This window comes from Canis lupus, chromosome 9 (genome assembly GCF_048164855.1).
Source record: "Canis lupus baileyi chromosome 9, mCanLup2.hap1, whole genome shotgun sequence".
In the NCBI taxonomy this organism is placed as follows: domain Eukaryota; kingdom Metazoa; phylum Chordata; class Mammalia; order Carnivora; family Canidae; genus Canis; species Canis lupus.
The window spans coordinates 36,851,438-36,866,938 of NC_132846.1; the positions used below are offsets into that span (position 1 = coordinate 36,851,438).

Consider the following 15,501-nt stretch of genomic DNA (forward strand, 5'->3'; position numbering starts at 1 on the left):
AGAATATTCTCATTCATATACCCATATCCTTGATGATGTAATATACTGATTTTAACATGACATTTTTCCACATTTTTATCTTGTTTATTTTCATTCTTTGAAGTTAATCTGGAAAGTATCTCATTTTTTGTGTTATTTTGTGCATCCCTTTGTCAAATTTTCAAAGGTCAACTTGATTTTTTTCCTAATACCAGCTTAGAAAATCTCAGATGTGGTAAATGCCATCTTTAAAAACCTAAGTTATCTTTGTTTCAGTTTTTTTTAAAAAATTAAATTTGGATAACACTTACAAAAAAAGTACTTCTGATTCCCAGAAATCATAAAGAAGCAGGGGGAAGGCGTCCCTGACTTAGTCCATGTGATGCGCACATTAGCAAGTGAGAACATCCCCAGCCTCCCACCGGGGGGTGAATTGGCAAGCAAGTAAGTTATATTCTGCATCCTGTTAAAATTTATCTCAGTACATAAAAATGTTAGGTGTTCATTGATCAGATGTATACTTACCTAATGGCTAAAGTGATGCAATTACCTGTATCTTCAAATGTTTAGCCTGTGATTCATTGTTTTTCATTATTAATGATAAAATGCCGTGTGTTTAGGATAGATGTCAGAATGTCATTGTTTGTAACTGACTGTACTGAAGGCTGTCTTTAGTGGAGGCTTGGGTTACATTGATTGCCTGATAGCATTAAATAGTGAAAGAATTTTTTAAACTAAATTATGTAGCACTACAAAATTCTAATTGTCATTTTTATTATTATTACATTTATTACATTTTTATTACATTATAATTTGATTTTGTCAATCCCTGGATAATTTATCATCCCAGGGATGAACATCTTTCTCTTCTTCCATCTAAGCCATTTTTTTTTTCCATTTTTCTACATCTCTGATTTTCCCACTGTTTTTGGTTGTTGATTCCTAGTTGGTTGGATTTTGTTGTGAGGGAAGATAGGAGGATGCGTTTCTTGCTTTTTTTTCTATGTGAACTCCAGTTCATAGAACTGGACTAATTTGTGTCAGATATTAAGCTTACATCTTTATAAACTTAAGTGGAGACTTTAAGAAATTTTATAATTCAAACAGTTTTACCTCTATATGATATCCACATAATTGACCTACAAAGATATTAGACAATTTCCTTCATTCTCTACTATATTCTGTAAATGTAGCCATGTTCTTTATAATCATTTCTCTAACTAGTAATTGTAGAAATTCCTATTTGAAGCTTTTCTTAGAAACCTTTTCTTCCAATATGACTTTCTGTGAAATGACTATTAAACTGCTTCAAGTCAGTTTTGGAAGTACGGAGGCTATAACTTATAAATACCATTACAGATTTTTTAACAAAATGTTATTCAATAAGGTCCTGTACTCGGCAGGGAAATTTCAGCTTTAAAATCGAGCCTTTTAAAAGGGGTATTACAAAAAGCTGAAATTTAAATGTAAATTTTATTTAAATTATTTTACTGCAACAGACGTTGAAGTTACTTCTACTTCAAAACTAACATTGAACTCTTAACCAGAATGTTAGTGTTATATCTTAAAACTGCATCGTCATTGCTGACTCATAACCACAGAAGCCAGTTCAAATGAAATAGACAATATATAAATGAAGTAGACTGCTTTTTTTTTTTTTTAAACCATGGCTTAGTCTTCTTCTAGTAATTGGGTTGGTGGAATGTTACATTTTAGAGTAAATTCACCTCTAGTTATCATTGGGGCTCAAATGTCTTAAAGTGAGGATCACTTATTGATAGTAAGAAATAGAATTAAAATAATTTCTAAGTATAAGATTATCTTTGACATTTTAATGAGCACCTAACTGTGAAGTATTAAACAGTTTTGTGCTCTAAAGAATTAACTTTCTGCATTTCTTTAAATTTAGGCGGAATGTAATTGAAGCCGTTTACAATAGACTGAATCCTTACAAAAATGATGACACTGTAAGTAGCATTTTGGCTCTGTCTACTTTCCCTTCCCCTCCACTCTAAATGCATATCCTTCCTACCTGTTTTTGCAGAGCTGTTCAGTGTACCCATTCTCTTACACACACCCCTGATTGATTGCTCTGAATTCTGGCTGCACCACAGTTCTAGTGATTGAGGACATAATCATGGTGAGTGGCCACCTCTCTCAAAAAAGAAGAAAGTCCCTTTGAATTATTTTTGTTTTTTTTAAGCCTCTACAAGCAATCAGCTTCAAAAGATTTACCTCCACTAAATGATTTTTTAAAGTTGGGAATAATAGCTCTGCTCAGAATCTTGAATTATTCTGAGTTTTATAAGCAGCTGCAACAGAATTTCAGAATACGCAGCTCCACTAAATAGTTTTTATATTTGGAAATACCTTTGCTGAGAACCATGGAGTATATACTTCATTTAGATCCTAACATAGAGAATTCTACTTATATAAAAAGACATTAGAATGTCATATTCTGCAGTTGAATTTCCTGTTAGAATTCTGTTGTAGTATTGGTGTTTACAGAAAAGTGGGAACTTAAAATCATTTGGGCACGGCTCTGAGATATATATTGCATTATGAATCCTCAGATCTCACATTACTTGAAGCCTTAATTTCTTCTTATGTAATAAAAGTTTATACAAGTAGTGTTCTAAAAAAATTAGGTTTTAATTGAAAATAAATTTTTTTAGCAATTATACTGGTTTAGAAATACATTCGGTTAACATCATGGTAAAATGCTATTTCAGATATTTCATTCAATACAAAACAAAGGGTTAACATTTTTTTTTAACAAATTGAATACTGATATTTCATTTACACACATACACTTACTTCTACGCTATAAAAAGTGTTAGTCTAAATGTCAGCTTTACAAAACCCTATCTTTCTGCATTATCCAGAAAGTAATATGTTGGAACCTCTCAGCTTTAATGTAGTTCCTTGTTTTGCTTTGTTTCCTTTTATGAAGGACTCTACATCAACTGATGACATGTGGTAAAACTGCTCATCTAGCCATGGAGTTTACCTTCACCTCCAAAGGAGAGTACAGCTCAACTTCCTTGAACCTTTTAAACATCCATCCTCAACTTTAAAGAAGGACATGAGACATGGGTGAGAGTGGATCACACCAGAGAGCTTCAGCCGTACAACAGCTAGCCCAGGACTGGTTTTTTTGTTTTTTTGTTTTTTTGTTTTTTGTTTTTTTGTAAATTTGAGACTTATGTAAACGTGATTTCAAACCATAATTCATGTTGTAAATCAGACTCCAGCAATTTTTGTTGTATGATTTTGTTTTTTGTAAAGTGTAATTGTCCTTGTACAAAATGCTCATATTTAATTATGAACTGCTTTAAATCACTATCAAAGTTACAAAAAAATGTTTGGCTTGTTGTGTGATGCAACAGATATATAGCCCTTTCAAGTCATGTCGTGTTTGGACTTGGGGTTGGGACGGGGAGAGCAGCAGCCATGTCAGCTACACGCTCAAATGTGCACACGATTATGGAGAGTAATTCCAAAATCTTACGAAGCCCAATATGCAGGGAGTTAACTGAAAACTATCTTGGCAGTGAGGTTGGCACTGTTGATAAAGCTGGTCCCTTCCTTTAACTGTCTTTTAGGTTGTTCTTGCCTTGTTGCCAGGAGTATTGCAGGTAATACAGTATATTCATAAGAATATCAATCTTGGGGCTAAAATGCCTTGATTCTTTGCACCTCTTTTACAAGTCCTTACGTTGAATTACTAATTGATAAGCAGCAGCTTCCTACATATAGTAGGAGACTGCCACGTTTTTGCTATCATGATTGGCTGGGCCTGCTGCTGTTCCTAGTAAGGTATTCTGAATTCCATTTTATCAATAAAGCTTGATTTAACAAACAAGAAATTTAATCATGTATGTGTAATTCCTCCTTTACCTCACCCTTTTAAAACACCATGCCATTGTAAATGAGAAGTTTCTCATGGGGAAAGATGTTAGTCTCTTTTATTGGGAAATACTGTTACTGTACTGCAAGGCACAGATGGAAACTGTTTCCCTTCCATTAGAAAGACTACAAGATTTAAGTCTCTGTTGTTTCTTAATCTGTTTTTTAATGGATTTCTTTCTGGCTGCTTATTTTTCATTAAGATGTGGATCAGCTTGAATTTGCCTACTGTTTCATTAAAATAATTGTCAGAGCTTGACAATCTAACACTCTATAGTAGGGGTGTGTGTAGGTATGTGTGTGTGCGCGTGCCTTTGTGTTTGTGAGTGTGTGCTTGCCTGTGATTCTACATTGGCCCATGTCTTTAGAATCCAAGTAGTTAAGATGTATTTGTGATTTGAAATATAGCATGTTGCTAATATTTAGCTGTTGGCCTTTAAAAATAACTTTCAAAGCTTAAAGAATTGTAGATATAAAAATAACCTAATCTAATTTAGGCTTAAATTCCTCTAAGCATGTGAAAGTAAGTTTTTAAATCTGTCACTCAGAAAAGACTACTGTTTTGTGCCCTTCTGTATTTTTGTCTGTCTAGGTTGGATATTGTATTTATTGCCGTGTAATTTAATCATTCAGTAGGCAGATTCTCCACTAGGAAACTATTAACATGTAAGATTACAATACAGCATTGAATACAAAATCGAAACTCTGTATAAAAGGTAGTATAATCAGTTCTGTTATATTTGTTTTTTCCCTAACTTGGAAATATACATATTTGTATATATAGCCTTAAAAACTAATGTAAAGTTAGGGGAGTAGTGGGCAAAGTAATGTGAAATGTCTCAGATTTAAGTAGTTACATACCAGCAAAACCTTTTCGTTATCCCTCTTATTTGTGAGGAGATTTCAATGTAATTTAATTGTATTTAATTTATATCTCAATCCAGCATGAATGAAGAAAAACAAGTACTATTTATATTTAGAAATTCCTAACAGTTGGAATTACAGAACCAATTCCAAACTTACAAATAAATGCTCAGTGTCTAAATCTGTGGTAGAGTGCGAAGTATGACAATGTTCTGTTATGGCTTTGCAAGCATCTCAGTGTGCATTCAGTAGATACCAGTGCTTCTAGTGTAGAGTGGTTACTAGACCTACTAGTGCTGAAAACTAAATTCCTAGTATAAGAAGACAACTCCTTAATTTTTAAAGTAGACTGAATTTTTTACTTCTAGAAATTTCAAAACCTTGAATTAGATTTTGAGATGCAAAATTGTTAAATCACAAGTAAAAATATGTGATGAAAAGCTATATTTCAGACCATAATAGCATACTTAGAGGTTGGTGGGGGGGGGGGGGGTTGAGAATTTTTAAATAAAAAGAGGTTAAGATATTCCTTGTTAACATTATTAGTACTGAAAATGAAGCTTGGAAGTGAGAGAAAACTATATTAAGTGTTCTCTGAGAAGACTAAATCTTTTCCACATGAGTCAGCATTGCCATACAATATATAATTTTTCATTGTAAAAAAGGAAGTATACATCATAATAGACTATGTGTGTTCTTGATTCTGGGGGGGGAGGGGAGAGGGTGGTGGTGGTGGGAACCAACCACACTTTTAAAAGGCACTTTTGCACCTCTCTTGTGCACTTCATTTTTGTACCACTTAAGTTCTTGCCTTCCCGACCCCCTTTAGTGTGCTAATTAATTAGCATCTCAGGGCAATGCCTCGAAATTTTTTCATGTGTTGTATGTTATTTTCTTTGGAGGATGAAAGTTCTTGTGTGATGATAGTATACCATTCAAATGTACTTTCATTTATGTGTTTTAATAGGACGAACTCAATTTGCTGCTTTTAATAGGAAATCCATTTTGTGTAGCAGACTCTTGTTACCTTAACATTAAAAAATGTCACTGATCTCTTACTGTTTTAGCAAGGTAAGCTCTCTTAATTTCCACTTTCTTAAGAAATATACTTTTACAGATAACAGAAGCAGTTCTCAGTATTAGCATTAACTTTAAAAAATCCAAGTGGTAGGTATTTTTGTTAATTTGCTTTAGAACTATGTCAAACATTTTTAATTATAATGCTTGCTTCTAGAGTACCGTGCAAATAGTGTACTGTTCCAGCCACTTATTTTTTTTTTAGTACATTAAGAAATTTGGAATACAAATTGTATTATTAAGAATGTAAATTCTTAATAGTACATTAAGAATAAATCAGTTATGTAATTCAAATAATCTGAATTATACCAACACTTTTAGTATTCATCCATTTGACCACATATTAATTCCACTAATAATTCAGCTTTTCCACAAAATGTATTGAGGGTTATCTACAGAACACTGTTCTAGGCTAAGTACTTTGGAACTATAAAGAAATGAATAGGTCCTTGCGCTCAAGTTTACATTTGAGTACAATTTATAATCTAATGTATGTTAATACTATAACTTAATTACTCATTCAAAAAAATGGTTACTGCCCTCCTACTGTCTGCCAGATAATTTTCCCGAACAAGGCAGGTCTCTGCCCTGAAGAGCTCATTTATACTTCCATTATTCATTTGAAACTCTTCATTTATTTTTTTTCCCCAAAGTTAAAAATCTCAGAAGAAAATTTTACTCAGCATAGTAATAGAATTGGACTGAGGAGTATGCTTCACTCACTACCTTTTAACCAATGGCCTGTACTCTTCCTGCTGACAGCAGCCAGGCAGAGAAATAGGTCATGGATTTCCTAGAATTCTCCAACCCTGGAAATACTGTTGGGAGTTTGAGTTTAAGGCATTTAAAAAAAAAAATATATATATAGATATATATACACACACACACACACACACACACACACGTGTGTATATATGTATAATGTGTGTGTATGTATATATACACACATATATAAAAATTTAAGAAAAATTCTGTTTCTTGAAAAAACACTGCCAGTTTTAATATCTGGCTTTAGCCAAATGATTACTATGTTTTAATTTTTAAGATAATTTCACTGCCCATCTTTATTGGACAAATTCAATTTGTGATTTCTGAAAGAACTGACAAAATTGGTTACAGGTTTTCTTTTTTGTTTTAATTTTGAATTTCATGGCATATATATACTTTTAATTCATAAAGTTTGAATTAGAGGTGTAAGCCTGTGATGTTTGTACAGTATTACGTTAGGATTTGGTAGTAGAAAATATGTAAATATTTCAATACATAGATGTTTCTCTTTTGAGGTTTTTCTTTGAAGGAACCTTAAAGAGTTTCATACTTTTGCTTGCAGATACTGCTGGTGAGATGACCATTTTGTAATTTGAGTGATCTAGTCTAATTAGTTTTTCTTTTAGACATTAGGATGACTTCGTTAGAGTTTAAAACTTTAGGAGCCTAATTTTACTTTATTTCCTTCAATAATGTGCCATGAGTTTTGGATTGTATTTTTAAATTATACATTACTTTAGAATATGCTTGAAATATTTAAGAATACATTTTCTAAATGCTGGGAGTATAATACTGCTGTTTTGTTGGTCAGAATAATATGTCTCAAGTGTTAGTTATTACTGATAATCAGAATGCCATACAGAAATGATGAGAGGCATTTGGTTCCACTTCATTGTCAAATGAACATTTCTGTTTTTGTTCACCTTCACACAGATTCTCTCCCTTTTACCTGCTCTATACATATATTAACCTAATGGCCTCTGCTCTTATGTTTTCCCCGATTATATTACCAGCACGTAGGAGTGCGCCAAGTAGAAGAACTCACATCTGTTGAAATTGTAGTTGACATCTTATATTAGATGGGGGAATATGTTGTTTGAATTGATAAAACAAAAAAGTAACTTTTTTTTCCCTCCCTCATCCAGCAGAAATGTTGCTTTATTTCCTCTACTACCCTCTTAGTGATGTTCTTTCTCTCTCTCTGTCTCTTTTTAAGCAGGCCAATTCTGTTTTCTTGGGTGCATTACCTTACCAAGGCCAATTAATAACACTATATAAAAGTGGGCCAAAAATAAGAAAACTTGGGAGATTAAGGGGTGGGGAGATGCCAGTGAGGAAGACAGAGAGGATTACTCTTAATTATTTTAAAAGCCATAGGAAGGTCCTCCTTAAGCCCAGCTGTATATTATTAAGAACTGTTGCATCACATAAACCAGCAAAGAACCGACCTTTGTTTCTTCAGATCATTTGATTTTTCCCAGCAAGGGAGATAATGATAAAAATTGCTGCTTCAACTTAAAAACAGAAAAATAAATGCAAGGTTATTTCACCCCAAGCCCAATCGTTTTGTTCCTTTAATTGCTCTAAAATAGTTTTCTATTAGCTTGCTTATTGAATTAAATGTTTAGAAAATTTTAATGTTTTTCCTTTCTTTTATATAGTCCTCCTGATTCAGTAAAGAACATTTAGTAAATTTGTGTTTGTATGGTACTATCTGAAGTAAGATTTGTTTAGATTGGGTAGCTGCAGAACAAAATTAGTAATAATTAGGTACAGTGAGTGGTACAAAATCATTTTAGCAGTGGTTCTTAACTTTTTACGTTCCTAGACCCTTTGAAATTGATAAATCCTAGGAACTTCCTTACCCAGGAAAATTCATGTAATGTACATAACTCCCCAAAGTTTACAAATATGCAGCGATCCATCAGCCTTTTTCCTGCAAAGCCCATAAAAATTTCAAGGGCATCAAAATAACTAGAGTCTATTTTAAGGAAGTGTTTCACTTTTTAAAAGATAGAAGAGGTGGATGGGAGACTAAACTAGATCCTGGCATTAAAATAATTCTTTTTTAAAGACTATTTTGGGGAAAAGCAAGTGATTAAAGATGAATAAAATAGAGCATTTGTACTAGTTTTGGAGGACAACATCACTCTTAAGTTTGCCACGTGAAACTCAATAGAAAAGGGGTTTTAAAAAATGGAAATTGAAAGTTTGGAATGTTTCTGACCTGCATAGTGCAAATATAGTATATTCATAACACGTTTAACTGTCAGATCTCACTCAGGTTTTAAGATTTTGAGCTCCCTAGTCTTAGAAGAGTTCATTAAATGTATAATTTACTTCAAATTCTAAGGAATTAGGTATTTACTTAGTGATACAGAAAGTTAAAATAAGATGTAACATATGGCCATTAATGTACAGGATTAATGGGATTTTTCTATTAAAATATAACGACCATGAAAAAATTGATTAGCTTGTTGCATTTGTTGCCAAAATTGGGTGTTCAGTTATAGCTTATTCAATTCCCATTTGTGGGAATTTTGAAACAAAAACCAATTGTCTTACTTGGTTAGCCATTGATTAAGGCAACAGCATATCTGCAGGAAAATATCTTGTTTGTAGTAATACACCCCAATAGTTGGTTTTACTCTTGAAATGATTTATTTCACTTAATTTGTATAATTGTTATGAGTGGAGAGACCATATACATGTTAAAAGCATGTTTCATTATATATATATTCATTTTTTAAATCTATAAATGTAAGACTAATACAACTGAAGAAATATTTTTCCTAAACAATGTATAACGAAATTCTCCACAGTTAACTCACCCACTGTTTGCTGTTTATGTGATCCAAACTTTTAAAGAAATTCCATAAATGTATATTTTGTATTATGTACCATTTTCCTGGTCCAAAGAAAACATGTGAATTCAGTTCTAACTTTAAGAATGTACTTTTTTTTTTAAGTCTGTTGAAGAAATTGCATTCAGCCTGTGAATGATTGCAGATTGTATGTGAGATGAAAAGTAGAAATAATTTCTAGTTTGCAAAACTGGTGCCACTAAATAAACAGGCAATTGCATAATGTGTGTGTGTTTATGATTGTTTGATATTGCAAGGAGCATTTTTGTTCTGCCTAGAAACATGGAAATTTTGAGGTTATTAGGCTACATTAAGAGAACTTTTGTTCAACTCAACTTGGTTAATTGGCTAAAGAAGATAGAGCCTGATAATCATAATTTGAAGTAGACTTGTCCTTTCTTGATTTTAGGAAGATTACTGAAAGCAAGTAAGTTTGAATTGATAGTTATTTTCATAAAAACATTCCAGAAACTACAAAAGTAGTTCCTCTTTTGGCAAGAACATTCCCCTTTTTCTATTTATATAGATGATAAAATTTCTTACTCCCTTAAAGAACTGAGACTAGGAATTAGGAGTGGTCTGGAACGTAACTCATTTAGTGTCCCAGGAGTAGTGCTCACTTCATAGTGGGGTGTGTGTGTGTGTCTGAGTATATGTGTTTTGATGCTTTTGCTAATTCTGAAATTTTGTTGTATTACCTGTGTTCATGTCTGAAAGTGTGACTCATTTTATAGGCTTGCATAATTGAATTAGAGGGATTTTAAAGTACACTCAATTGGTAATGTAAGTGAAGTTGTAAGAACTGCAAAAGTTTACTTTCATTATAAAATGTGGAATGAAAGCACAGTTAAGCACAGTTAAGTAGTGAGTCTTCAAAGTAAGTTTGAGGCAAATAAGAATGTATTTGGCTTACGTGTAACTAGTATCGATCTGTTCACCTGTCAAAATGTCACTTCATATCCTGGAGTGTTGTTTTTGTTTTTTTTGTAATAATTCCTTTAAACATTGAAGGTAGGGTTTGTTTTTTGTGTTTTAAGTACAAATTGTTTATTTCAATTACTCTTTTACTTTTAAGTGATTACTTACCAAGATACTAGTATTGGGGCTCTCTTTCCTTGTTATCAATTGCTTCGACTGAAATTCCCATCAAATCACAGAAATTTTTATTCTAGTTGAAAAATATATTCTTAAATGAACTACCCTATAAAAACTTAGTTTGTATGCCGTCAATAGGATTTTGTTTACTTGTCACAAAACCAATCACTTACCAGAGACAGGTAAATGATTTGTGCTCTGCTGCCTGTTGTCTAAATGAGATTCATATTAATTTCTCTGATACCTTATATAAGGTGATACAGAGTACCTAGAAAGCTTTTTATAGGATTGAGTTTTGTGGTAATAGTTGTACCATTACCTAGATAGTAGATGAGCTAAACATACTGCATATGTGTTCCTCCTTTGCTTATAGTTTGGATATGGGCTTGGGTCTCCAAACCAAAGCATTTTCTCCATGGCTTTCCTTATAGGTACACAAGAGGTTTTCCAGATATTAATTAGAACCAGTGAAATTTCTTTTTATTTTTAAAGATTTTGATTTTTAGAGAGTGAGTGAGAGTGAGCAGGGGAAGGAGCAGAGAGAAAGAGAGAGACAAGCAGACTACATGCTGAGCACAGAGCCCAATGCAGGGCTTCATTTCCCACGACCCTGAGATCATGACCTGAGCCGAAATCAAAGAGAGATGATTAACCAACTGAGCCACCCAGGTGCCCCTCTAATTGAAATTTCTAATTTCAAATTTCTAATTTGACCACTTTTGATCTACAAAAATGGCAGTTTTTATGTGGTTCAATTTCATAGCTTCTGAAGTCAGTTGAAGTCAGTTGTTCCTGAATGATCAGATTGCAATTCAGTACTTTTCTCGTTATTTCAATTGAATCCTGTCTCCTGGGACGCCTGGGTGGCCCAGTGGTTGAGTGTCTGCCTTTGGCTCAGCACTTGATCCTGGAGTCCCGGGGAGTCCCGCCTTGGGCTCCCTACATGAAGTCTGCTGCTCCCTCTGCCTGTGTCTCTACCTCTCTCTGTGTGTCTCATGAATAAATAAATAAAATCTTGAAGAAAAAAAAAAAAAGACTCTGTCTCCTTAGAATTGACTCTTAGAACTGGGTGACTTTTTTTTTTAACGTTTTTTTTTCTTTTTAAGATTTTATTTATTCATTCATGAGAGACCCAGAGAGAGAGGCAGAGACATAAGCCAAGGGAGAAGCAGGCTCCATGCAGGGAGCCACACCCTGGGCCAAAGGCAGGCGCTAAGCCCCTGAGCCACCTAGGGATCCTCGAACTGGGTGACCGGTTTAAAGAAAAAACATACATATATAAAGCTTGCATATATAAAGTTTGATATAGACAAAAACCAACTTTATGATTCCTACTTTGAAATTAAATCTAAAGATGTTTTTATTTTAAATTATTTTTTTGTCATTTCAGCTTTACATAGAGCCCCCCCGCCCCCCCGCCCTCCGATGCTCTAATATTAAATAAACTTGCTTGGACATGATCTGAGAAATGTTATTCTAGCAGTTGACTCGGAAAGAAAATAATACTGAATTAAATGTTAATGCTGGATTATAGCATAAAGATAGATAGGAAAACGATTTTCAGGTTTTCCTTTGGATTACATAAAATTGAGGTAATTGGAGAGTTCCTTTCAAACAGTAAAGGTGTTGAGATTTATGGATCCACCTCAGTCTGAGACATCACTGAAATCTCTGAAAATTATTCTTTTAAGTGTAGTTTTAAAAGAAGAGGTGAATGAGGGCTCTAAGTGACAGTCAAACTCTGACTTAGATTGTAGCAATTCTGTGTACTTCCTAAAGATCCTTTTTGTATTATATTTTGCTATTGTGTTTGTTTTGCTATCAACTGACTAAAATTGTTTGGTATTGAAAAAGGGTTTGCTAGAAGAGTTTGTGACTATTCTGGGTCAAATGGGTTATATGTGTACCTCACATTAGCATACTGAAATCATCCCAAGGATTGTCTCTTAAATTTTCAGTTTAATAATCTTCAGTGTGTATTCGATTCTATTTGATGAAGAAAACAAAGATTCACTATGTATCATTATAACAGCAGGGTCATTCTCAAGTTATTTTAGCCATTGATCTTTTCACTGCTTGATAACAAAGTTTTTTTTTTCTTAACTAAAGGTCTCCAGAACATTCCTAACAAAACAACTATAGTGACTTGATGTAGAAAAGCACATGGGAAGTGACTTTTTAACCTGTCATTAAGCAAATAAAAGTCTTCATGTAGCTGGCGTAAATTCAACTTTTATAACTGTCCACTTTTCTTGATGTGTTTTGACAGACTTTGCTGCAATGATCCTTAATAAGATGAAAAGACCGAAGTCTTAGCATTTACTAAGGGCAGCAAAACTGCTAATGTGCCTGGATCTCAGAAAGGAAGCCTGCTTGGTGTCCTTCTTCCTTAGTATTTACTTTTATGTCTAAAATCAGAATGCTTGCCTTGTGTTTTTTTTTCCTTTGGTTTTGTTTTAAATATGTTAAGTTGCTAGACTATGTTCGCTTTAGGACTTCATGTAAATTTGTTTTTTTTAGAAAAGTCTGAGGGTGTTGAATTCTGCATCCTCACATATCCTAAGGGTTTGCATTATGCTCTGTCCTGATTTCTACAATATATGTAGGTTGGACTGTTTGATGACAATATGGTTATAAGGGTGTTATATATGCATATATAAATGCCCTTGTTCAAGGTCAACTCAGAGCATGTCACTAGTGTTACTGGTTCAACTTGACCTTCAGAGAGGTTGGCTGCTTCACAACCAGATGGATTTGGCATCTGACAGAACTACAGTGTCAGTAAAAGCTTCATCTCAGGAGGGCTCCAAGAAGGAAACTTCCTGGAGGGCAAGTCTCCATGATTTGAGATGATGCAGTAGCAGTTTTTGAAGATCATGTAGTTGGTTCTCTAAATCTGTTGGAACTGTTTTGATATTTTAGTTTCTTGGGCTGAAAAGCAAACTTTTTTGGTCAAAAATCAGGTATAAAAATTTGAATGCTTTATGTGAGAATCATTGTACTTTTTAATCTTAGAATCTATGATTTTCTTAGACTTTAACTTGGAGTCATTTAATGAAATTGGCAGTATTCTTTTTGGCAAGAGAGGAAGAGGAAGAGGGAGTGTGGAGGCAGGGAAGAAAAGGGCAAGAAGAAGGGGTTCTAAAGTGTTTTCAGGTTTTCTTAAGATAATTCTACTTTTCTGAGACTAAAAACAATGAATCAACCTAGGCTCCACAGATGACCCTTACTTTTTTATAGCTGTCAGGATCAGGCATCACTGGTTGGCAGAAGAGTCTCTGTCCTCCCTCTAGTGTGTCCTCTCAGAAGCCCTGGATGAGGGGAGGGAGGGGAGGACCCAGCGTCAGCCATCAACTTGTAGGTGTGATTAGGAAAACAATAAAAATGAAGTTTAAAATAAGGATTGCAGGTTTCCCTTCCATTAATTGGTCCCCTGGCTTCTCTGAAATGGTGGTTCTCAACTTGCCTGCAAGATAGAATGACCTAGAAAACTAAAAAGTCTGTCATCAGTCAAGGTGCACTTGGAAGGTTACATACACCCACACCCACACACACCATCACATCCGCAGTGAGCACCTGCATTCTCCCTTGCCCAGCAGATCCTGTGTTGGAATTCCTGAGCTGGCTCCCGTTTCCCTCAGTGATAGCCCACGTCCTTAACAGTGGCCCCCAAACCCCCCTCTATGAAGTGCTCCCCGAGACCTCTCAGACTCACCTCCCTTGCTTTGCTTCAGCCACTCTGGTCCCCAGAATCCTAAAGTCTAAATGGGAACTTGCTTTCCTGTTCCCTCTACTTGGATGGTTTCATTGGCCCAAGCAAGTCACATCTAACTTCAGGAGACCTGAAAGGAACAAATCAGAGTATTTGTGAGTAAGCCCAGTAAGTGCGATGGATGCACGGTATCCATTCGGCTAAATAAGCCTGTGCATGTGTATGTGCCTGCAGGAAATGAGACTGGTGTATACGCTCCCGGGGACGCGGTCTTCCTCGAACTGTTCACTTGGAGACGCGCAGGCAGCAGGGAGCTGCGAGACCAATCGGGACGACCTCCTGACCTCCTGTTGTAAGTGCTCGTGATTCCTGGAGGTCGGCGTTCCTGCATCTTTGGGGGTGAAGCGGCGCACCTGGCCTTAAGGGTGAGGCTAGGTTTGCACGGACAGAGCTGAACAGGATGTTTTCCAAGTAAAGGAACCCCCGGAGCCGAGCAGTGCAAAGTCAGGCAGCCGGGGCGGTGAGAAGGCGGGTGAGCAGGGGCGGCTCCCGGGAGCGGCTTTCAGAGCTTTCCGCGGGGTCTGTGGCCCCAAGACGCCGCTGCTGCCTTCGGACAGACGCGCTTTGCGCTCCCGCCCCCGCGGTTCAGCGACGCGCGCGCCCTCCGCCTGCGCTGCCCCAAACCGAAGTCCCTCAGCCCTTGTGGCCGGCGGCCCGCTCAGAAAGTCCATCTGTTATGTCCTCCACCCGGGGAGCGTTCTGGAGCCTCTGGAAGAGATGCGGGCTGTAGAAGAGCCTCGGCAGTGACGCGCAGAGCGGGGACGCCTGAAGCCGGCCCCAGCCCCCCGCCAGGCCTGCAGGCGCCCGGGCGCGGTCTCACCCGACGGTGCGCTCGAGGCAGGCGCGGGCGCAGGGGGCCGACCCGACCGCAGGGCCTGCGGCTCCCGCTGGCCCGTGGGCTCGGCTGCGGGCTGCTGCCTCCGCCACCCGCATCCAGAACCGAGGGTCGCCACGAGCAGGGAAGCCCTGGGTGGTTTGTCACTTCTCAAGGGCCAACAATGGACAACATATGTCATCATTTAAAAAACGCTCTATAAAACAGCTTCCAATTTATCAGCAACTTATTTCTAACGTGACTACCCTAAGATGTACAGTTTCCTGTGCATGTTTTTAAGCTGCTTTGACAGCTATTGCCCAAGTCCATCCGCTGTGACTATGACAATGTGACTATGA

At 36.1% G+C, this 15,501-nt stretch overlaps 1 protein-coding gene and 1 long non-coding RNA gene across 16 annotated transcripts in view; one reads left to right on the forward strand and one right to left on the reverse strand.

The window, feature by feature from the left end:
- The window catches only part of PPM1A (protein phosphatase, Mg2+/Mn2+ dependent 1A), a 43,474-nt gene extending 38,541 nt beyond the window's left edge, over positions 1 to 4,933 (forward strand). For 7 of the 14 annotated variants that reach the window (XM_072838804.1, XM_072838805.1, XM_072838799.1 and 4 more), the window contains 3 exons: positions 315 to 423; positions 1,889 to 1,946; positions 2,933 to 4,933. In XM_072838804.1, the coding sequence (XP_072694905.1) occupies positions 315 to 423; positions 1,889 to 1,946; positions 2,933 to 2,962 (197 nt within the window). In that variant the 3' untranslated portion in view covers positions 2,963 to 4,933. Of the gene's footprint in view, positions 1 to 314; positions 424 to 1,888; positions 1,947 to 2,023; positions 2,103 to 2,932 lie in introns of those variants that run through there. The other 7 variants (XM_072838802.1, XM_072838813.1, XM_072838808.1 and 4 more) reach the window with 2 other exon arrangements.
- The window catches only part of LOC140640048 (uncharacterized), a 52,975-nt gene extending 37,830 nt beyond the window's left edge, over positions 1 to 15,145 (reverse strand). For both annotated transcript variants that reach the window (XR_012036713.1, XR_012036712.1), the window contains exons 1-3: positions 14,613 to 15,145; positions 14,272 to 14,398; positions 13,787 to 13,867 (exon numbers count right to left, since the gene is read on the reverse strand). This is a non-coding gene — a long non-coding RNA (uncharacterized lncRNA). The remainder of the gene's footprint in view (positions 1 to 13,786; positions 13,868 to 14,271; positions 14,399 to 14,612) is intronic.
- Between the last annotated feature and the right edge of the window lie 356 nt (positions 15,146 to 15,501).